General features: G+C 55.4%; 1 protein-coding gene across 13 annotated transcripts in view; it reads left to right on the top strand.

Annotated features, from left to right (window-relative positions):
• The window catches only part of KCNAB2 (potassium voltage-gated channel subfamily A regulatory beta subunit 2), a 114529-nt gene that overhangs the window by 85926 nt on the left and 6284 nt on the right, over nt 1–22319 (top strand). For 10 of the 13 annotated variants that reach the window (XM_063660017.1, XM_054442013.2, XM_054442030.2 and 7 more), the window contains 8 exons: nt 99–142; nt 1063–1100; nt 9531–9610; nt 12579–12623; nt 14839–14883; nt 16324–16367; nt 17708–17794; nt 21707–21792. In XM_063660017.1, coding sequence (XP_063516087.1) covers nt 99–142; nt 1063–1100; nt 9531–9610; nt 12579–12623; nt 14839–14883; nt 16324–16367; nt 17708–17794; nt 21707–21792 — 469 coding nt within the window. Of the gene's footprint in view, nt 1–98; nt 143–1062; nt 1101–9530; nt 9611–12578; nt 12624–14838; nt 14884–16323; nt 16368–17707; nt 17795–18566; nt 18612–21706; nt 21793–22319 lie in introns of all 13 variants that reach the window. The other 3 variants (XM_054441994.2, XM_054442004.2, XM_063660009.1) reach the window with 1 other exon arrangement.

Genomic DNA, 22319 nt, shown 5'->3' with positions numbered 1-22319 from the left:
GTTGGGGGAGTGGGTGGGGGCTGGCCCTGGTGGGACCTGAGCCTGGCTGGCAGGGTCCTGCCTGGGTGCTGAGAACTCATGTGGCGTTCGTTTTTCAGGAACCTGGGCAAGTCTGGCCTGCGGGTCTCCTGCCTGGGACTTGGTGAGTGTGGGGGTCCCCTCCGTCCCACCAGGGAAACAGGCTGTGGGGAGGCTGGGCATGGGGTGAACTGGACACCCCTTGGGAGGCAGGGTGGCCCAGCCCTTGGCACGCCCCAGGGAGTAGCTGCACCCAGAGCCCAGGATTCAGGGGGGTTCAGTTGCCATGGCAACAAAGATGCAGGTGGGAGGGGGTCTGGGATAGAGGGAGAGAGAGACACAGTCTCAGCAGAGGAGGTGAGGCGGATACTAGGGGCCCCTCCACACGTGGTCCCCACCCCACACCACAAAATCAGAGGCCTTTCTGGCCCTAGGAGTGCAAGGAAGACACCTTACCTTCCAAGGCAGGCTCAGCTCATGAGTCCCTCCTGGAGCACCATTGGATTTGGCCCTTATTCCTCTCCTGTCAGTTGCAAGGCCTGTTTCCAGAACGTGCAGTCCCCACCTGCCCTGTGCCTGCAGTACACACCCCCCCACACACTCACACTGCCCACTGCAGTACACACACCCCGCCCCGCACCACTACCCACTGCCCTGACACCGCCCTCCCCGCTCCGTCCCAGCAGGAGCACGCAGACGCGGCTGTCAGACCTGGTATGTTTTCAGAGAGGCGTCCCTTGTGCCGTTCCTTGTGGCATGCCTCAGTACAGCTCTGACAAGCATTTCAAAAGCCCCAGACCTCCTGGACCCATAGCCAGCAGCCTGCTCTAGAGACTTTTGTCCCCTCAGTTTAGTGACCCCAAGAGGGCAGGACTTTCTCTGAAGGCCAGGTGTCCACACACACTAAGGACACCCTGGCCACAGAGCAGCACAGAGGGACACCTGTGGCTGCCCCCTGGGCCCTGCAGCCTGAGGTCTGAGCACCGACGGGAGAATCTGGCTTCCTGCCGGGTTCCTAACTTGAGCTCCTGTGTCTTCTTCCAGGAACATGGGTGACCTTCGGAGGCCAGATCACCGATGAGGTAAGATGGGGCTCTCCCAGCACCCCAGAGCCCAGCACGGGCTCGCCAGAGCACATGGATAAGTCTGCTGCGTGGACCAGTGAGCACGTGCTCCCGGGAGCCAGCGCGGCAGCCTCCCTCCCTCTTTCTGTTTTGCGAGGGCATCCTGCCCCAGGAGAGAGTAAAAAGGTGAGCCAGGTGGCCATGGCCAGAAGGGATGCTGAGTCTGGTGCCATCACCCAGCAGTGGACGCCTCGGGCCTCAGCATGTCCCTTAAGCTCCTCAGGACTCAGATTTCCCACACACGTGACCCCCATTCCACAGTTAATGAGGAGAATTCAGGGTGCACACGCTTCCCAAATTCTGAAGCTGGATGCAGATCCTAGCTGCCCACATGCCATGGAGGCTCCAGTAACTATCTGTCGAGGTCATTTGGAATGCAGCCCCTGCAGTGGTTGCTGCAAGCTGAAGAACCCGAGATCTGCATTTCACCCAACATCCACTGTCCATTTCCCAGCTGCCGCGAACCGTGCGGATCACAGTCAGATGTATTTGCTGGGGCTCATGTCCCCACAAGTGGAACAAGAAAGTGAACACTAACAAAAAGCCAGCTTGTATGCCGCCAGCGCCTCTGGGTCTTTCAGAAGGACAGGGACGGCACACGCCCAGACATGTGTGCTTCTGGACAGTGAGGCAGCATCTCAGAAGTGAGTGCAGTGGCATTTGCTCAGACAGCTCTGGGCATCTGCACAAGAAGCAGTTTTCGTGTTTGTCTTACTTAGCACTAGAAAGGTTGCGTTTAAAAATTGATGAGCGAATTGATGTGAGACCTTGTTAGCTGTGATTGCTCAGTTTTCCAAGGGAAAGCTTTGCTTCTATCAAAATGTAAATGCATACAGTTTGTGTTTGAGGTCACTTTTATCTTTAAGACACTAGCTGGCCGGGTGCGTGACTCACACCTGTAATCCCAGCACTTTGGAAGGCTGGGGCGGGCGGTTCACCTGAGGTCGGGAGTTCCAGCCTGGCCAACATGGTGAAACCCCATGTCTACTAAAAATACAAAAATTAGCTGGGCGTGGTGGCGGGCGCCTGTAATCCCAGCTACTCAGGAGGCTGAGGCAGGAGAATTGCTTGAACCCAGAAGGGGGAGGTTGCATTGAGCCGAAATCATATCACTGCACTCCAGCCTAGGCTACAGAGTAAGACTCTGTCTCAAAAAAAAAAAAAGAGACAATAGCTGGTTATAGAATGATTTGCCCCTTGCTTTGAAGTTGCTGGATAGGCGCTATCTCAGGGTGAAGTCTGGAGTTATTAAGGCAAAAGGAATTGCCTTACCTCAGCCCACCGGATTGGTTCAGTTGGAGCCCTGGGGCCCATATGGTTCAATCTGAATCAGCCTTGCCTGACTCGGCCTCGTTTCCCTTTCGATGTGGTTTCTAAAGCAGGATAGGAGAATTCTGTAGAACGGAGTACCTTCATTTCCAAACAATATTAGCTGGGTGGCCTGTATGTCCTTGTGGGAAAGATATAAACAAGCAGACAGACTAGACCCATCCAACGAGATGATGTTTTCACCAGCAAACCAGGCACACCCTCAGAGCATTAATGAATGGCCCAGTGGCAGCCCTGCTGGCCCAGGCCTCTGCAGTGTCTCCATCAGGAACACAGTGATGGACACGTGTGAAGATATTGGAGGTCATTTCTAGATGACACCAAGCTGGAAGGACAGAGAATGAAATAGATGGCAGTGTCCGGGTTCTGAATGGTTGTGGCAGGTGAAAATGGCTTAGCAAAGGAGCAAGACAAATTTTTGTATTAATCCTACAGTTAGTGTCAAAAAAGAAATCAATACGTCTAGAAGGGGGGGCCCGCCTGGCTGCGGTTCAGATGAAGAGGGTTTGTGCACTTCAGGTGCTGCGGCTCGGTCCGAGCCAGCAGGGAAGCCAGGACCGTCCTGGACTGCTTTTTTTGTTTTTCAATTTTTTATTACATATATGAAACATAAAATTTGCCATTTTAACCATTTTTAAGTCTACAGTTCAGTGGCATTAAGTACATTCACATACTGTGCCACCCTCACCATTATCTGTTTCCGAAATATTTCATCACCCCAAACAGGAGCTCTGCACCCTTAAACAGTAACGCCCCATCCCCTGGTCACCTCTAGTCTACTTCCTGTCTCTATCAACTCTGCAGACTATTTGTATAAATAAAGTTTTACTGGGACATAGCCACACCCATCATTTATACATAGCGGCTGCTTTCACTCCACAAGGGCAGAGCTGAGTAATTGCAACAGAGACTCTCTGGCCCACAGTGCCTGAAGCATTTACTATGTGGCCCTTTACAGAAAAGGCTTGACGTCCCCTGTTCTTTGGCCGCAGCAGCTGGGCCCTGCAGTATCTGCAGGGCTGTTGTGTGAACAGCAGCTCAGCCCAGTTCTGTGCCATGCCAGGGACAAAATGAAAGCTTGCCCAGGGGTGGAACAAACCAGCTGGTGAGGCAGGAATGACAGCCACCCTCACATGGCACAGGGCAGAGTCCACAGTTTGTCGGACACCGTCACATTCTCAGCCAGTGCTCACAGGAGCCCATGAAGGGATCAGACCGCGCTAGGAACCCTAAGATGACGTGACACCTGTTGGAGCCACCACGGTGGTTTCAGGTCTCCAGCCCTCCCGTCGTTAGGTGCCCTTTCTGTGGCCTCACACTCCCCATTAGAAGCATGTGTTCAAGACAAGCCAGACAATAAAAACTTAATAGATGTAATGGCTGAGAACCTTACACTTATTATCTCACCTAATCCTCTATCAACCCAGGGAGGTAGGTGCTATTCCCAGTTCAAGGAAGCTGAGCCTCTGGCCATAAACAGGTGCAGGGGTCTCACCTCGCCGCTGGCCACGGGGGGTTCCACCTGGTGCTCTTTGCCTCAACACTTGTGGCCAGTGCTTAGCTGTGGGGTAACTGTACTGGGGTAGGGACAGATTCCCTGTCCCCCCAGATGAGGGTGACAGGGAGGTGGTCTGTATGTCTCCTGAGCTTCCTTCTGATTTCAGTGTCTGGGACCCAGATACTGGAAGGAACCAAAACGTCACAAAATAAAGGCTCCGTAAAATGAACCAAGATGCGGCCACAGAGCAGAGGTCTTTAGAAGTCATGTTTTAGGTCCGGGGGCGGTGGCTCATGCCTGTAATCCCAGCACTTTGGGAGGTCGAGGCAGTGGATCACAAGGTTAGGAGTTCGAGACCAGCCTGGCCAATATGGTGAAACCCCATCTCTACTAAAAATACAAAAAAATTAGCCAGGCGTGGTGGCGGGTGCCTGTAATCCCAGCTACTCGGGAGGCTGAGGCAGGAGAATTGCTTGAATCCGGGAGGCGGAGGTTGCAGTGAGCTGAGATTGTGCCATTGTACTCCAGCCTGGATGACAGAGCAAGACTCCATCTCAAAAAAAAAAAAAAAAATACACATGTTTTGAAGAACAGCATGGGAAAGGCCTGTGAGAGCAAATGGAAAACGCAGCCAGCATAGACAGCAGTCTGTGGAGTAGAGCTGCAGTTTTCTAGGGAAAGGGCAGAAAAACCTGGAAGAGAAATTACAGCAAAATCATAGCCATAAAAACATAAATAAATAAAATAGTGAGAAAGCACAGCCCCACAATGCCGTGAGTCCCTCCCTCTCTTTCCTGCCTCTGGTCCTGCCAATCCCAGGTGCCACCCTGGATGTAGCTGGAATTGTATGGTGGCTTAGTTTTCGCTGAGGGACAGGTGAGGTTAGGGTTGGTGTCTGCCGTGCCGGACCCTGCCGATCCGGCTGTCTGCACGCCTTTGGGGGTCTGTGATGACCACAGGTTTCTGTGATTGGCTGGGCTTTCCTCCCTGGAGGGAGCCAGGCGTGTTCAGGGCCACCGTGCTCTGGAATGGAGAGCACCGAGCCCTTTGTTCTTAGTCTATGAGCAGGAGTGGGAGGCCTCCCGGTGGGCAGAGCAGAGCCAGGAGCAGCCGGGGCCCCGCCTCAGGCTTGCGGAGCCCCTGCCTAGCACCAGCTCCCTGCCTGCTTCCAGCCTCTTCCCAGTCACTCTCTTTCTAGAGAGGGCGACAGGGTAAAGAGGCAGGCAGGACACCGTCTCCAGTGGTCGAATGTGCTGTGGAGAGGGTGTGAGCTGCCCGTGGCTGCTGTAACAAATAGCCACCAGTGTGCGGCTGAAAACAGCAGCAACATATTCTCTCACAGCTCTGGGGGCCAGAGATCCCAACTCGGTACCCCTGAGCCTAAGTCCAGGAGTCAGTTGGGCCAGGCTCCCTTCTGCCCGCCAGGACCTTTCCCGGCCTAAGTCCAGGAGTCAGCCGGGCCGGGCTTCCTTCTCCAGGCCAGGACCCTTCCCGGCCTCTTCAGCGTCTGGCGCTGCTGGCCTTCCTTGGCTTGTGCCCGCATCCCCAGTCTCTGCCCCTGTGGACACTCTCCCTCCTCCTCTTCTGTCTGTCAAGTCTCCGTCTGTCTCGTCCTCATAAGGTCATCTGTGATGGCACTGAGGGCCCACTTAGCTAAGCCAGGACATTCTCCCCATCGCAGAGTACTCACGTTAATCCCATCTGCAAAGTCCCTCTTTCTACCTAAGGTCACATTCCCAGGTTGCAGGGACCTGATACCTTTGGAGAACTGTTATTTAGTTGACTGCAGAGAAGAAAGTAGAAAAAGGAGGGCAGGGGTGCGGGGTCCTGACGACAGGGTGGTCAAGAAGCAGAAGCGAGCAAGGAAGCCACGTGGTGGTCCAGAGAAAGAGCCTTCGGGGGCCGAGGGGACAACCAAGGCACCAAGGCAAAGCCCTAAGGTCGAGTGTTGGGGAGAAGGGGATGCAGGGGATAGAGTTGGGGATCAGGGTGCAGATCTGGTGGGGACTTTGGCTTTGACCCTCTGCGAGATGGAAGCCCCTGGAGGGCTTTTGCATGGAGGAAATTTGACCGAATTTAAAAGGTCTGCCAAGGCTCGCCCTGGCTGCTGCGCTGGGAATGGCGAGTCATGAGGGTGTCTCGAAGTTCAGCGTGTGCACGATCCCATGTACTCAGAAGGCACATCCTGATGTGGCAGGGCTGTCGTGGAGCCTGGGAGGCTACACTGCTGATCTCATGCTGATGCTGGCCCATGGACCACGCTTTGCCGGGGGAAGGTGCAGGGAGAGAGGATGGAAGCAGAGAGCTAGGAGGCTATTGTGAGAAACCACCCAAGAGCTGCTGGAGGCTCAGAGCAGGGTGCGCACAGTGGAGGTAGGGAGAGGGGTCAGATTCTGGACTAATTTGCAGGGGAAGCCCCGGCAGTGGCTGAACTTCATGCTCCAGTGATGGGAGGATTAGTCAAGGAGGGCTCCCCGGGGTTTGACCTGAGCACAGGTGAGCGAGAGCTCCCGGGAGCTGATGCTGCTGCAGGCTGCCCTCCCTGGCCCACACCAGCCCCAGGGCCTAGAGTGCCCCTCCCCCACCCACTCTCCCCTTGCCTGCCTGACAAACTCCTAAACACCCTTCAAAACCCAGTCTTTGTCGGGCGCACTTTGGGAGGCTGAGGCGGGCGGATCACTTGAGGTCAGGAGTTCGAGACCAGCCTGGCCAACGTGGTGAAAGCTCATCTGTACTAAAAATAGAAAAATCAGCCGGGCTTGGTGGCATGCACCTGTAGTCCCAACTACTCAGGAGACTGAGGCAGGAGAATCTCTTGAACCCAGGAGGCAAAGGTTGCAGCGAGCCAAGATCGTGCCACTGCACTCCAGCCTGGGCAAGAGAATGAGACTCCATCTCCAAAAAAAAAAAAAAAAAACCCCAGTCTTTGATATTCTGGACATGTGATACCCCTTGGATGAACCTTGAACCTTGAGGACATTATGCTCACTGAAACAAGCCACAAAAATGACACACGGTGTGACTGCATTTGTCTAAGCTGCCTAGAGTAGTTAAATTCATAAATACCAGAGAATGGTGGGTGCTGGGGCTGGAGGCAGGGAGCAGGGAAGGGGAGTTACTGTTCAATGGGTACAGAGTTTCAGTTTAGGAACATGACAGGGAGATGGATGGTGGTGATGGTTACACAACTATGCGAATGTACTTACTGCCACTGAACTACGCTTGAAAAAGGTTAAAATAGTAAATTTCATTATATATATTTTACCACAACTTAGAAAAGTCTCTTTGATAAATGCAGTAATGTTTTAATTAAACAAAAAGAATGAAAGGGATCTTCATGAGCAGGTGTGGATTTGTTTCTAGGACGTATTGTGAGTGAAAAAATCAAAGTGCACAAACATATGGGTAGTGTGCCACCCCTCCTGGAAGAAAGATGGGGGATAAGAAAATACACGTGTCTGAAATACAAAAACGGAAAACGGAGCCGTGGGTCCCCTCCTCTGAGAAGCCCTGCCAGGAGCGTGAGTGCCCTAACCACAGACTTAGCCCCACTGGAGCCCGGCGCACTGTGCCCTCCTGGGCTCTCTCCTCCTGGGCCTGGATGTGGGAGGCATCAGGGAAAAGTCAGGAGGAAGACGAGGAGGAAACAGTGAGCAGGTGAACAAGCCGCCTGTCTGTCCGTGCTGGAGCCCTGGTGCTGGGAAGGAAAGTGCTAGAGGTGGGGAGAGATTCCTGGGCTCTCCCTCAGTGGGCACATCCGGGAGGAGGAGGCTGGGGGGGCAGCAGCAGATCCCTCGGGCGGCAGATGCGTTTGATGCCTCAGGGCAGTTGAGCTGCAGTGGGAAGACAGCAATGGAGCCCCGGCCAGTGGATCCTGAAAACCGACGGCCTCCACCCCTGGGCTTCCTGACTCAAATCACAGCTGCTCACTAACCGGGGCTCAGCTTCAGCTGTGCTGCATTTCAATGTCTGAGATGTTTGGGTATGAGTGCCAACATCGCCAGGCTGCCGGCCAGATTTCCATACACCCCCCCACCCACAAACATGCTGCCTTTCTGGCTTCTCTTGAGAAGTTGTCAGATCTCTAGCACCAGGCCCGCCTTCCCACGCGCAGCATTTGGGCATGGGCCTTCTCCCATGGGTGCCCCCCAGCGGTGGCTACCCGTGGTCCCCACAGGACACTGTCCTCACTCTCCATACCTCCTGGCCACAAGGGCTTCTGAGTTCAGAAAAGAGAGACGCAGCCCTGTGAAGCCACCCCTGGCTGGTTTTCTGTCCTACAGTTTTTGAGGGTTATTAAGAATTATTCACCCCATGCTGGGCTTGCTGCTGGTGAGGCCCAGTGCTCTGAGCCGCACCTGGGGAAGTGTGACACTCAGAGGGAAGCAGCCCTGTCCGACAGCCAGCAGCTCAGGGGCACCTTTCTCTCCGGCCTCTTGGAGGGAGCTGTCACTTGCAGAGGGGCTCACCTGGCTCCATGAGTCCCACCCCACGACCAGTTCTTTGCTCATGGAGCACAATCGCATCCTGACAGCAGCCACGGAGCAAAGTCTGACGGACAGCGTGTTTAGCTCGGGCAGTCATTCATCGATCTTGCCCACGAGGCAGCCACCACACAGCAGTGCCACTCGGGGCCAGGAGTATGTGCCATTGGAGAAACACTGGCCAAGAGGCCAGAATGGATGTCACCCGCCATGCACCAGCTGTGGGGCGTCAGTTGCTCCATCTACAAAAATAACAATTCAGTCCTCATGTGCAGGTGCTGGGAAAGATTCAATGAGATACAACTGAATACACAGCCCTGGCTTTAAGGACATAGACTCATCCCAGCAACGTCCACAGAGCCCCTGCTGGGGACTTCCTTGGTTTCCTAGGACTGCTGTAACAAAGTGACATAACCTGGGGACCTGAAACAACAGACACCCTCCTGTCACCTTCTGGAGGCCAGAGGTCTGATACCAAGGTGTCGGCAGGGCCAGGCTCCCTGCAAAGGCTCTGGGGGAGGGTCTGCCCCATGCCTCTTCCAGCTCCTGGGGGTTGCCAACAGTCCTTGGCTTGTAGACGTGTCACTCTGGTCTCTGCCTTCATAGTCTCATGGACTTCTGTGTCTGCGTTTTCTCTCCTTGTAAATCACCAGTCACATAGGGTTTAGGACCCACCCTAACACAGTACGACCTCATCTTCGCTAATTACATTCAAGAAGGCCCTATTCCCAAATGAGGTCACCTCTAAGCTTCTGAGTGGACATGAATTCTGTGGGGATACTGTTCAGCCCAGTACAGGTGCTAAGCCCTGTGATGACCCCAACTGATGGGGTCCCTGCTCTCAAGAAATTCGCAGTCCTTGGCAGTTTCTTCATTCCTTTTGCCTTCTTTATTCTTCTCAATGGGTTTGTTACTGAGAGCTGCCTCCATCCCTGTCCTGTGGCAGGAGAGGGCAAGGAGAGACCCCACAGGGGAGCCTGTCGGGCCCAGGAGGGCAGGGCCTGGACACGGGGAGGCCTCCCAGGCCTCTGGGCCCCACCCCCGGCTGGCAGGACAGTGTCGGTTTTCTCGTTTCAGATGGCAGAGCAGCTCATGGCCTTGGCCTATGATAATGGCATCAACCTCTTCGATACAGCAGAAGTCTACGCAGCCGGCAAGTACGTGTCTTTTCACATGGGAAAAAGTGGTTCAGAATGCCTGGGCAGAGCCAGAGCTGCAGGGATTCCTGCCACTCGCATTCCCAAGAGTGCTCACAAATGCACCTTGCACCCTACTTTCATTCTTAAACTCTGAATGGCTTTAGGAGGTACTATTTTCATGGGGCTGGAATTGCAGAACGCTTGGACACTGGTCACTTGCTGAACTCCCCGTGGAGTCAACAGGGGGACCACAGTCCCTCTGGTGCCAAAGATGCTGTGCTGGGTGAGAGGCGCGATTAAGCTGCTGTCCTGGGCTCTCTTGATGTGCCTGACATTTTGACATTTCATGTCTCACTTGTGCAACTAGGGCTGCAGGGCCTGCAGGGCCTCAGAGCTGGGGAGGACAGGCGCCGGCCGAGTGCTGTGGGGAGCACTTCCCATGTTGGCAGTGAACTTTCCTGCTCAATTATGTAAAAGCTCAGTCCTCTTCAGCTAGGCTGTTGGCTTCAATTTTAAAGACTGGCTGTAATCAAATCATCCACTCTCCTGCATCGGGTTTCCAGAAGTCAGCTTTTGTTTGTGAAATCGTTTGTTGGCCCTCTCTTCATCCTCCTTCTGCCCCCCTCCTGCCTGGGGCCAGCCAAGTTCCCATCAGCCGAGCAGGCTGCAGGCCTGGGCTGCTGTGCACCATAGCTGCTTGGCCCGCAGCTGCTTCGTGGGCCCTGGGTGGTTACCTGCAACTGCAGCGGGGCCCAGAGCACCCAGTGGCAGGGAACCCAACTGGGCCCTGCTCAAGTTCCCACCCAGAGCCTGGGGAGCGCACAGCCCTGGGGGCTACCGCTTGGACCCTCAAACCGCCTCCAGCCCCCATCTGCAGCCCTTTTGGCCCTCCAGATGGCAAAGCCCCCTCCCACTCCCTCCATACTGGCAGCAGCTTCCCATCAAAGTGAACAGCTTTCCAGACAGATGAGCCCAGCGGAGGGGTCTGAGGTCAAAAAGCCCCGTGCAGATGCCAAGCCGAGAGGCACCTCCTTTCCCGAGCCCCCCACCTCTTCGCTGCCTGCTTTGGCCTGGGTTATGCTGCCCTGAAGAACGTGTGGGAGGCAGCTCCGTGCAGCCTCCGTGGATGAGGCCGGGCACACCCCATGTCACAGCAGTCACACTCCGTCCTCTGTCACTGGCAGTTTCCATGTTCCCCTGTTTAAGTGGACACCCAGAGCTGGTGAGCTGGGCAAGCTCACTGGGTCTCCAGCAGCCTCCATCCTCTCGGAAGCCGCTTGCCGGAAGGCCAGGGAGTCAGGGAGCAGCTTCCCCTCAGGTCGCTGTTTCTGTGGGATCCCCTGCCTTCTGCTCCTGGGCCAGCCACTGCCGTCCCTCTGTCCAGCTCAGAGCTAAGCCCCCGGTGGATGCCCATCAGTGCCCTCACAGGGGAGCTGGGTGCTGCGTGCCGGGGATAGGCAGGGAGAAACTGCTTTGGGGAGTTTGGGGGAGGCTAAGAGGCAGCTTGCAGGGGGCCAAACCCGTATCTTCCCAAGGCCCCCTGCTTCTCCTGCTGACACTAATTTGCATGCTTCTCAGAGAGCTGCAGGATTTCTGTGTCCTGCGAACAGATGTGAGTCCTACCAAATTCACAGCCAGAGCCACAAGCCACAGGCTTAGGTAACTCACTGTCTGCTGCTCCTCTGCCCCAGAGATCACTGCTAGCTTTTCTCTCTTTCTCCTCCTTTCCTGATCCCCAAATCAGGGACCAAGGAATAAAAGGAAGAGGCCTAGGGCTGAGTGAATTTTCTGTGCGTCTTGACCATAAATGAGGAGCATTCAGAGCGCATGCTAAACAGCTTGCAAATCAGAGCCCATTATTTCTGAGTGGATGACTCAGGCGCTTTTATAATTGGAATGTAGCACAGAGTACGGATCATTCTCCGTCTGTTGTTTTGCTCAGAAACATTTTGCTACAAGCAGAAAGTTCTTCAAAGTTAATCCAGTGCTGCAGTGCCAGGCGAGGCTGGGTCAGCCGCCCATGCCCACAGCTGGCCTGAGTTTGGTGCAGGACCCAGAGTGATGCCAAACAGGACAGACAGTGGTCCGCCTAGCATCTGACTGTCTGCCGTTCAATGCAGGAAATGAGAGGGACACGTGCACCCACACACATGCACACATGTATACACACACATATACACAAGCATGCACGTCTGCTGGAAATCCAGCCCTTGACCCTGAGTACATGTTGGTTGTCTCTCAAAACACAGCATGCACTTGATGAATAATTTAACTTTAAAAAAAGATACTTGTCCAGGCGCAGTAGCTCACGCGTGTAATCCCAGCACTTTGGGAGGCCAAGGTGGGCCGATCACTCGAGGTCAGGGGTTCAAGACCAGCCTGGCCAACATAGTGAAACCCCGTCTCTACTAAAAATACAAAAATTAGCCAGATGTGGTGGCGTGTGCCTGTAATCCCAGCTACTTGGGAGGCTGAGGCAGGAGAATTGCTTGAACCCAGGAGGCAGAGGTTGCAGAGAGCCGAGATCTCACCACTGCACTCCAGCTTGGGTGATAGAGTGAGACTCCATTTCAAAAAAAAAAAAAAAAAAACAAGATACTTCTCTGGAAATTTTGCCCACCTAATGTTGCCAGGCATTTTCCCCGGTGAATTTTCAGCTGACTAGGAAATGGGATGCTGGCTTTACCAAGCTCGACAGCAGCTCCTTCCTTCTCTGTGAGAGCTGGGGCCGCCACTGCTTAGACACGCGACGGCAGGGGAACATGCCACAGCCATCCTAGTCGGGGGCAATAACACAGCTGCTCCCGCTCCCTCGGGCCAGCCCTCTCTCTGGAATGAGCTACTGAGCCAAGGCGGGTATTAACAGCCTGGCTGTCTGGCCCCAGTGACATTTTCACAGAGGGAATCAAGTGGCCAGTGGCCACAGTGGGTCTGGGTTTGATTTTTCTGTTTGGCTGTGATGAGAGTTCGGTGTCTTGTTTTGCAGGGCTGAAGTGGTACTGGGAAACATCATTAAGAAGAAAGGATGGAGGTAATGGCCCTGCTTTCTGCGGTCTGTCCCTGGGGTGGGTGCGGGCGAACTATCCCAGGGTCAGCCTCGTCAGCCTGTCGTGCAGTGTTGTAAGGCCCGCAAGTCCCCACATTTTTCTTACTGGGAAGTGGAGAGGAAAATTCAGTTCTCCAAGAGGAGGAGGTGACTCTGCTTGAGAAAGAAGTTGAAGGGAGGCCGAATACACTGTCCACCCCAACCCTAGCCTGCCCACTCCGCTTCTGTCCCAACTCATCCACAGAGACCCAGAGCGCCAGGGTCGCTGCTTGCAAAGTGTCAGGCCAAAAAGAGCTTGGCGTGAGAACGGGCCTGGGTACAGCAAAGGCGTGCTGCTACAGAAGATGGGGGTGCAAAGCCCTTCCACTTCTTTGGCTGGAGCATTTAGGGTCAGGGGAGCCAGGGGGCCAGAGGGGAATGGCTCAGAGAGCCTGGGGGCCTGGGGTTGGATGCTACCCTGCACTTTGTCCACAGGACCTTTGCGGCGTCTCAGCCTCTCTGGAGCTCACTGTTCCCATCTTTAAGGGGGTGTGTGTGGGACCGTTCCGGCAGGGCTATCCTGAGGGTCAGTGGCCCCAAGTCTGTAAATCACCCACCCAGCTCAGGGCGGGACATGTCACACTCCCCTGGGAAGTGGTCCCCTCCAGCATAGACAGGGGAGCGGTCCCCGGGTGTGATGGAGCCCAAAGGTCGCAGATCGGGGGCCATCCACCCTTCTCTCCCAGGAGCCTATGGGCCCTTCCCAGGCCAAGGTCCTCACCTACCTTGGGACCAACTGGGCTGAGCACTTGCCTACATTTTGAGGCTCCCCAGACCCCTGGACACAGCTTTATCTGAAGGTGCTGACAAGCCCCAGGGCCCTGTTTCTTAATAAATGTGTCTTTATTTTCAGAAACATCGGAAGCAGTTATAAAGTTGGGCCTCCCTCCTCCCTCCCCTCCAAGTGCCACTCAGAATCCCAGTGCCAGGGGGAGCCCCCACCCCCTCCCCCATGGATTCCTGACACCCCTTCCTCTTGTCCCATCAAATTTGTTTTTTGGCAACTCTGATCCCAAAACAAATTCCTCATCACACCGTAATTAAAGGAAATTGCACGTATTAGCAAATCCCCTGATCATGTCTTTGGCGAATGTGCATGGAGGTGGTGTGGGGTGATCCCTCTTCCTGGAGGTGACGCTGTCCCTGCCAGAGCTCTGTGGCGGATGCTTTGGGGGCAAAGGAGGCCTCCTACTCCAGCCTCGTGAGCTGCTTCCCTGAGCAGCCCGGGACGCGGGTGGGAAAGAAGCTCAGCCATGGGGCCCCCGGAGGTCATTGTCACCCCCTGGGTGGGAAGTATTCCCTCCTCTGGGAGGGGTCAAGGTCAAACGTGGCTGGGAGGGGTCATCATTATCCCCCATCCCACCAGGACAAAGCCACTGGTATGGGCATTTGTCTCGTGTGGACTTAGAGCAGAAGAACGATTACTTCCCTTCGTGCTGCTCAAGCCCAAATCCTCAGAGTTCTCTGCCTCAGCTACTCAAACCCAGAACCCCACTGGCCTGGCCACACTTGGGCTCCCTATGCCTCCCCTCCCTCTTTTGGTGCCCCCCAAGTTACCCTGACCAGGCCGTCCTTATGCCTCCCCTCCCTCCCTCGGTGCCCCCCAAGTTACCCCGACCAGGCCGTCCCACACAGATTTTCTGCAACACGTGTCACATTCTGTAGGGAACGTTGCAGAGAGCTTCCCTGCCTGCCTCCCACCCACATCTTTCCATCCTCAACTCCTGCCAGATTCCCCCAGAGCCCGCCCCTGCCCCCTGGCCCACACCTGGCCTCCTCCAGCCTTGGCTCTTGCCGCTTCCTCTACCTGGACCAAATCCATGTGCCCCTCGTATTCCCGAGCCAGGCCCCCCTCCCACATCCTGGGCGGAAGGCATCTCCTCCGGGCTCCGGTCACACTAGGCCCCCCGCTGTCCAACTCCCACTGCCTGACTCACAGTTACTGCCTCGGTGGCTGCCTCCTGGCTCCATGAGGAGCCCACGCACCCTGGCTTGGCATGTGGTACACATCATATGATGGAGAAGTGCCCATTTCATGCCCCGGGCTCCCGGGCAGGAGGGCTTTCAGGACCTCTGTGTGAGAGATGAGGACGTCGGGGATGAAGGAGGACCCCCCAGAGGCCAGGCTTATCACACCCCTTCTTTCTCTTCTGTTCTGCAGGCGGTCCAGCCTCGTCATCACCACCAAGATCTTCTGGGGCGGAAAGTAGGTGCAACAGCTGGCGATGCTTCCAGCCCCGGCCCAGCAGCCACAGCCCCGTGCTCCCCAGAGACCCCTGACCTAGAAGGCTCCTGGGGTGGTGGGAGGACAGTCCTCCTTGAGAAGGGAGAGTGGTCGGGGTCTGTCCTGGACAGGCCCCGGCCCAGTGCCATTTCCTGTCCCCAGCAGGGGCAGAGCTGGTGTTTCTGCAGCCATCAGCTATGCCTGGTGCCTGTCCCTGTCAAGGGACGTCAAATCCAGAAAAGTAGCTGTGGCTGAGTTTGCCTTTTACAAAAACCTCGCTTAACTTTTCTTTTTACTTACGTGGATTATTTTTTCCTGGTCACTATGGTAACATCATAAAAATTATGGAAAACACAGAAAATTTGTGAACTACCCAAACCACTCCAAGTTCCCTGGGCCGCCTGTCACCCCTGCAGGTCTCCAAGTGTCTAGCTCCATAGTTTCTGGGCTGGACACACTTGGGCTCATAGGAATTATAACTACGATTCATTCATTCTTTTTTTTTTTTTTTTTTTTTTTTTTGTTTGAGACAGGGTCTCACTTTGTCATCCAAGTTGGAGCACAGTGGCACAGTCACGGCTCACTGTAGCTTCAAACTCCTGGGCTCGAGCGCACCTCCCACCTCAGCCTACAGGGATGTGCCACCATGCCTGACTAATTTGTCCTTTTTCTTTCTTTCTTTTTCTTTTTTTTGAGACAGGGTCTCACTTTGTCACCCAGGCTGGAGTACAGTGGCGTAGTCCCAGCTCACTGGGACTTGAACCCTCCTGGGTTCAAGTGACCTTCCCGCCTCAAGTAGCTGGTTCTACAGACACATGCCAGCATGCCCAGCTAATTTTTTTTTTTTTTTTTTTTGTATTTTGTAGAGATGGGGTTTCATCATGCTGTCCAGCCTGGTCTCAAACTCCTGAGCTCAAGTAATCTGCCCACCTCAGCTTCCCAAAGCACTAGGATTGCAGGCGTGAGCCACCATGCCTGGCCTTAATTTGTCCTTTTTTAAGATATGGGGTCTCACTATGTTGCCTAGGCTGGTCTTGAACTCCTGGGCTCAAGTGATCCTCCTGCCTTAGCCTCCCAAAGTGCTGGGATTACAGGCATGAGCCACTGTGCCCAGCCTGATGTGTTCTTAATTTAAAAATAATAATAAGTCCAAATCAAACAGATGGGTTAGGTTGAAAATCAAAGCCCCCCACCCCCTCCTGATGCCCCCCTCCCCTCTGAACCCTGTAACCAGACCTCCCCCTGGGCCTCTGGGAGTTCAGTCCTGTAGCCTCGGTTACCTACCCCCAAAGTGGAATCCGACCCCACACGGCATTTGCTGACCCTGTTTTTGCATCTAACATTGCATCATAAACGTTTTCTGGGAGGGGCCAGGGTACCAAAACCGCTGGCGACATCACGCGCGGTCGGCCTGTTTTCCAGGGCGGAGACGGAGCGGGGCCTGTCCAGGAAGCACATAATCGAAGGTGAGGACGCGCTTGGGCACCTCAGGGCCCCCACACCTGTGGGATCATCCTCGGAGGCCAAAGTGAAGGCAGCACAGGGCCCGACCCCCCCAGTTACCCCACCGAGGGCCCGATCCCGGGGCACCCGGTGCTCTGGCCTGACCCTCTCCTTCCACCCAGGCAGCACAGCAGGACCCTCTAGGGAACGAGGGCAGCCTGGTGGCTGAGCACAGACCACAGACCAGCCTGGGTTTCAATCCAGGTTCGGCCCCACACTGGTTGAGTGGGTCTTCAGCAAGGGGCACCCTGCCCCATGCCTCTGCCACAGTACCTGTGCAATAGGGACAGTAAGAGCACACCCGGCAAGGGTGGCTGGGATGCCCACAGCGCCCCGGAGAAGGTGCACGCCACACAGCCCGGGGCTCAGCACTGGCGGGCACCGGAGCAAGGCACCGGGGTGTCTGGCCCTTGCTGTATCTTTATTGTCTTTATGCCTTTCCTATCCGTGTTTATTTTCTTCGAGGTAATAAATCATTCCATTGAAAATCACCTGGGGCGGCAAGCCACCCACTCCCATCTTCCCCACCCCAACCCAGCGTTTCACTCTGCCGGCTGTGTGTCCTGAGCTGCTCTAAGCACCAGCGGGTGGCTTGGGCGTTTTAGACACTATTGCCATTGTTTTTGGTTTTGTTTTTGAGATGTTTTGCTCTTGTTGCCCAGGCTGGAGTGTAGCGGCACGATCTAGGCTCACTGCAACCTCTGCCTCCTGGGTTCAAGCAATTCTCCTGCCTCAGCCTCCTGAGTAGCTGGCATTACAGGTGCCCACCACCACATCCAGTTAATTTTTTTGTATTTTTAGTAGAGACAGGGTTTCACTATGTTGGCCAGGCTGATCTCAAACTCCTGACCTCAAGTGATGTGCCCACCTTGGCCTCCCGGAGTGCTGGGATTACAGGCATGGGCCACCACGCCCGACCATAGACACTATTGCCTTTGATGGGACAGGCAGCAGGTGTGGCCCTCCCTCCACGTGTGATAGATAAGGTGATCTCCCTGTTGTAACAGAGTGGCCTCAGAGGAGGGTATACTGTCTAAGGGAGGAGGGGCTTTCCCTTCATTTAGTCAAGGACAGGTGGCCTGTGGTCCCCTGACGTCCTCCTGAAGGGGAGATCCCCCCACTCCCTGTGGGATGTGTCCCCACCTCTGCCGTGGCATTTCACGACCTCCATCAGCTTCCGGAAGCTTCCAGATGCCAGAGGCCTCTTCTCCATCTCTTGTTCCCTGAGCCGGTCATGGATGGGCCCAGGTGCCTGTGGAGATGCAGCCACAGCAGTGATGCCCCCCACCCGGTCCTCCCCCAGGTCTGAAAGCTTCTCTGGAGCGACTGCAGCTGGAGTACGTGGATGTGGTGTTTGCCAACCGCCCGGACCCCAACACCCCGATGGAAGGTAGGTGGTCTGCGGCAGCACCACCGGTTAGGCCTGGGTGGTGTCTGAAGGGTCTGAACCTGGGGTTGTAGAGGCCGCCAGCATGGGCCCTGCTGGGCACCCGGGTGAGCCGTGAGAGGAGGCCAGGTCCAGGGTGGGGGGTGAGGGGGCAGGCCTCCCCTCAATAGGGGTGAGCTCAGCCTCTGGCTGCTGACCCTTAGCCAGGTGCACCCGTCACCTCCAGGCTGAGTCCCTGTCCTCGCTTTGGACCCCGGCCGATCCGCCCTCCGAGTCAGAGCCGCAGTGGAACTGCAGCTGCTATTTTGCAGCTAAGTGAAGTTGCAGTGTGGGGACTCTGACTGCAGTGTTCTCTCCAATCACCATCCATTGGGAAGCTTGGGGGGGTCTTTTTTGCTCTGGGGGATAAATTACTACATAGAGGAGAAGAAGCGTTCAGCGCTTTGAAAATCGGTTTTGGTTACTTTGGCATTTTTTATTCTTTATACTCCTGCAATCTCAGCCCCCTCTGCTCCCCCATCCTCCTGCTACAGGCATCTTTCCATGTGTGCTTTGCTGCTGCAGGGACTTGAAAGTTAAGTTGTGTTCCAGTTATTGTTTTTTATTTGTTCATATACAGCACGCATGTGCGTGTGTTGATATATTTTTTCCTTTTTAACTAAACGTGTGTTCTGCACGGTGATTTGTGCCTCCCCGCTGTGCCTTCGTTGTGCCACGCCTCTCAGTGCTCCCAGCTATCAACTCTGGTCTCTTTAAATCTTTCTTTTATCACCAGGGGACCCATTTAGTTCCTCCAAGTCAAGGACATTCATCATAGAAGGTACACAGTGCCCCCGGCCTGACTATTGACTTCTGTGTCCAAGCTGCATTTTATGAGACAGTATTTTTATTTACATGATTCTTTCACCCCATGAGAAACTTCTCCATAAAATGCATAAAGAGGGGAAAGAGCACCCTATGAGAACACCTTGCAAGTGAAGGAAAAGCAAAGTGGTGTTGGAGCCCCGCGCCCCCAGCGCCCCCGTCCCCTCGTTCCTCCTTCCTCCCGTGCATGGCCCCCACCCCTGGGCTTGCACTGCTGAGCTCCGCGGCGGCTGGGGGTCCTCTTGATCTCAGGATGCTGTGTTCCCCACCTGGAGCCTTGACCCTGGATGGTGCCATGGGAAGGGTTGGGGAAGACCAGGTTTCCACAAGGAGCAAAGCCGTCAGGGACCCCAGAACACACGGCCCCCCACCGAGTCTCAGCTCCTCCATGGTTTATGTTTGCTAAGCTCCTGTCTCTCCTGGAGGCAGAGATCACCTGGCTTGGCACACTGCCCCGTCCACAGCACGCTGCTCCTCGGACAGCATGCTGGCTGCGTGTCCCCTCTCACCAGGTGGCCAAAGCTCTCCATCAACATGGAGTCATTTTCCTCCTGAAAGAATAACTACAGGAGCCGGCAGCCTTCTGAAACCAGGGGGTGGCCTCTGGCCACGCACAGTCTCTCTGCCCTCCCCACAGCTAAGGGCCCCAGGACCCCACCCCAAGGGCAGGTGTCGGTCTCCCTGGGCCTGGGCCCCTGTCTGCCAACTGGTGCTGCCACCTGACCCCCCATGTATTATTTGTGATGCGGCAGGAGATGCTGTGGGTTTTGGCAGCAGCTAGAAGGATCCAGTCCTCCTACCTCTGTTCAACAGCATTAAATATTGAGGTGAAGGACAGTTGTCCCTAATTGTCCCTGGGTCTGGGGCCACTGATATCACACTTGGGCACAAGCGCAGGGTGCTCCCTCATGTGGGCTCCCTGTCCAGCCTGCTTCTGCCCAGATCCTCCAGGGAGTCCAGGGGCCTTTGCCTAGGACTCCCCACCTCAGGACAGCCAGAGGCTCCTGCCCCATCAGCCCCGTCTCCCCATCACCGCATGGAAGGAGCGCCGCAGGGCAGCGTGTGGTTTCACTGGCTGGGACCTTGGAGACCTGGGACAGCTGCCGGGGAGGGAGAGCTAGGGAACGGGGCTGGCCTTGGGGGCCTTGGCTTCCCTCTGTCTAGCATGTGGACCTAAGCCTTGGCTGAAAAGAATCGGGAAATGACGCTGCATGCTCACAGGTGCCCCGAGAGTGTTTCTAAAAAACCACAAGGCCGGCCAGGCCAGGCCAGGAGCCCGGACCTGGGTAGGATGTAGTCAGAGATTCTCCTGGGACCCTCTAGGTTCTCCTCAAACTTTCCCAACCAGGCACTTCCTGAGGGTCTATCGGTGTTGGCAGTTAAAGCAGGTGGCCCAGGGAGGTGGCCCAGAGAGTTCAGACTCCTTCCCAGGTCTCCACCCCCAGGAGGGGACAGAGAGGATTCCCAGGAGCCACAACCTCTGACCTTGGAAGCAAGCAGAGAGCAGGGCTGGGCCTGCAAGCATGGAAGCCAAGGGTGGTTTGCCAGGGGTCCTGGGTGAGTCTGCCAAGACCGCCACCCCAGAAACCCCAGTGGCCTCAGCTCTAGCCTTTAGGAGGCCCCAGGTTCTGCTAAGGGTGGACTTCAGTAAAGGGGCACTCAGGGAGCAACCCCCAAAACAGAAGTGGACGGGAAGCCAGCGCTGCCACTTTGTGGCCTCGTTGCCATTCCGAGGTGGAGCCTGCAGAACAAACCCAGCATCTTCCATCCTTCCTTCCCATCAGCCCCACTCCCAGCATTTTCAGGACCTCAGCTTCCATGCAGCATGGGCAAAGGACAAGCAGGCACTTAGGGAGAGCCAGGGCTTTTCCAGGGTCAACGTTGTTGCTGTTTTTAGAAACACGTGCACTCCCACTCACTCCCACACTGCCTTTGGCGGTCGAACTTGCAAGCACTGTATCCGACCCGTGAGAAGCCTAGCGCCATAGTCCCTCGCCCTGCAAAGCTAAGAGGCTTCTGAAATTTGAAATTTTGACACCAAGTTGTGTTTTTAAAATCACAACATCCCCCATGAGGCTGAGAGGGAGCTATAACCAGCAGATTGTTATGTCTCAAAAACATTTTTGAATACTGGGAAGAATCCACTGTGTCGCGGGGGCAAAGGTCCCTCCTCTCTTCTTTAAAAGGCCAGCGTGGAGTCTCCGCGATTTCATCCTCAGGGCCTTAGGAGTCTCTGCCGTCCACGATTCAGGTTGTTCCCAGGGCTCATGGAGCCTCAAAACTGTCCTACTCCAGGCCTTGGCCCCTTACAGGAGGAGCACCCAGACCCCTGTGGCCCTGGGACCACCCCTTGCCAGGGGACAGGCGGGTTGGGACTCTGGCCTGGTGCTGGGCTGGTTTGAGAACCTGGGCCATGGTCTTACAAGGCTTTCCACGCCCGCTTCTCAGTCTCCTGGACATGACAGGAAACATGAGCTCAGCCCCGAAGCCCTACTCTCCGGGACCATACGGCGCCCCAGGTCCTGCCACAACTCCTTATCCAGCCCACTCTCTGTTCCAATTAGACTTTGGAATAGCCCAAAGTAGGAGACCAGAAACGCAAAAACACGTGTCCCTCCTGCCGCCAATCTGACTGTAACTTTCATGCGTTCACCTGGTCCTTCCTGAGTGATCGGGGCCCTCGAATCTTCCCCAGACCAGAGAACCCCCAGTTCTGCAGTCCAGAGCCACATTCTTCGATTGTCCCCTATAATCTGCCATAGAAACATCACGGTCCATCCATAACCCATTTTTCAACATTTCCATAGGCCTGTAACCAGTCGGGGAAACTGTTTTCATGACCAACTTCTAGGATTGTGGCTTACTTTTCTCTTTCATCCCAAAAAACCCCTCCCACACCCAACTTCAGAGCCAGGAAGTACACTGCTTGCAAGACATCTTCGCAGCCCCTGTCCCTCCTCCCAGCGTCCCGCCTGTGTTTGCAGAATGTCCCGAGGCTGGCCCTGAGCCCTGGCCACCCCCCACCTGCGGTTTCCCTTTCTCTCACGACAGAGACCGTCCGCGCCATGACCCACGTCATCAACCAGGGGATGGCCATGTACTGGGGCACGTCACGCTGGAGTTCCATGGAGATCATGGTACGGCGGCCGCGCAGCATGTGTGTGTCCAGGCACAGACTCCCGGCACAGGCTGCGTATGGAGACCCCAAAGCTCTGGCGGGGTCTGTGCCTTTGGTCCCAACTGCACCGATGCCTGGGTGCTAAGGGAAGGACAGGATGGTGGAGTGTGGTGGTTATGTCTGTACGCCTTGCAGATGGGGATTCCGCATGGATCCCAGCGCTGTGTGGCCCTGGACAAATGGCTTAACCTCTCTGAGCTTGTTTACCCACCTGTAGAACACATCTGCTAGGCAAGCCCCCATGGGGCCATTCTGAGGAGTCCCTGAGAGAACTAGTGTGAAGCTCTTAGCAGATGCCCTGGAGCTCAGCAAGCACTCTGGGGTGACAACACCGTCAGCTGTTTCCACTGGGCTCCTGAGACATGCCCGGTGCTGTTAGGGTCAAGGGTTTCACAGAGACCCTCTCACATGCAGTCCTCACCAGTGCCTTTACCAGGTGAGTGCCGCAGGCAGCCCATTTTTCAGATGTGGACACTGTGGCACAAA

This window comes from Pongo pygmaeus, chromosome 1 (genome assembly GCF_028885625.2).
Source record: "Pongo pygmaeus isolate AG05252 chromosome 1, NHGRI_mPonPyg2-v2.0_pri, whole genome shotgun sequence".
Lineage (NCBI taxonomy): Eukaryota > Metazoa > Chordata > Mammalia > Primates > Hominidae > Pongo > Pongo pygmaeus.
This window is presented reverse-complemented; position numbering and strand designations above follow the sequence as displayed.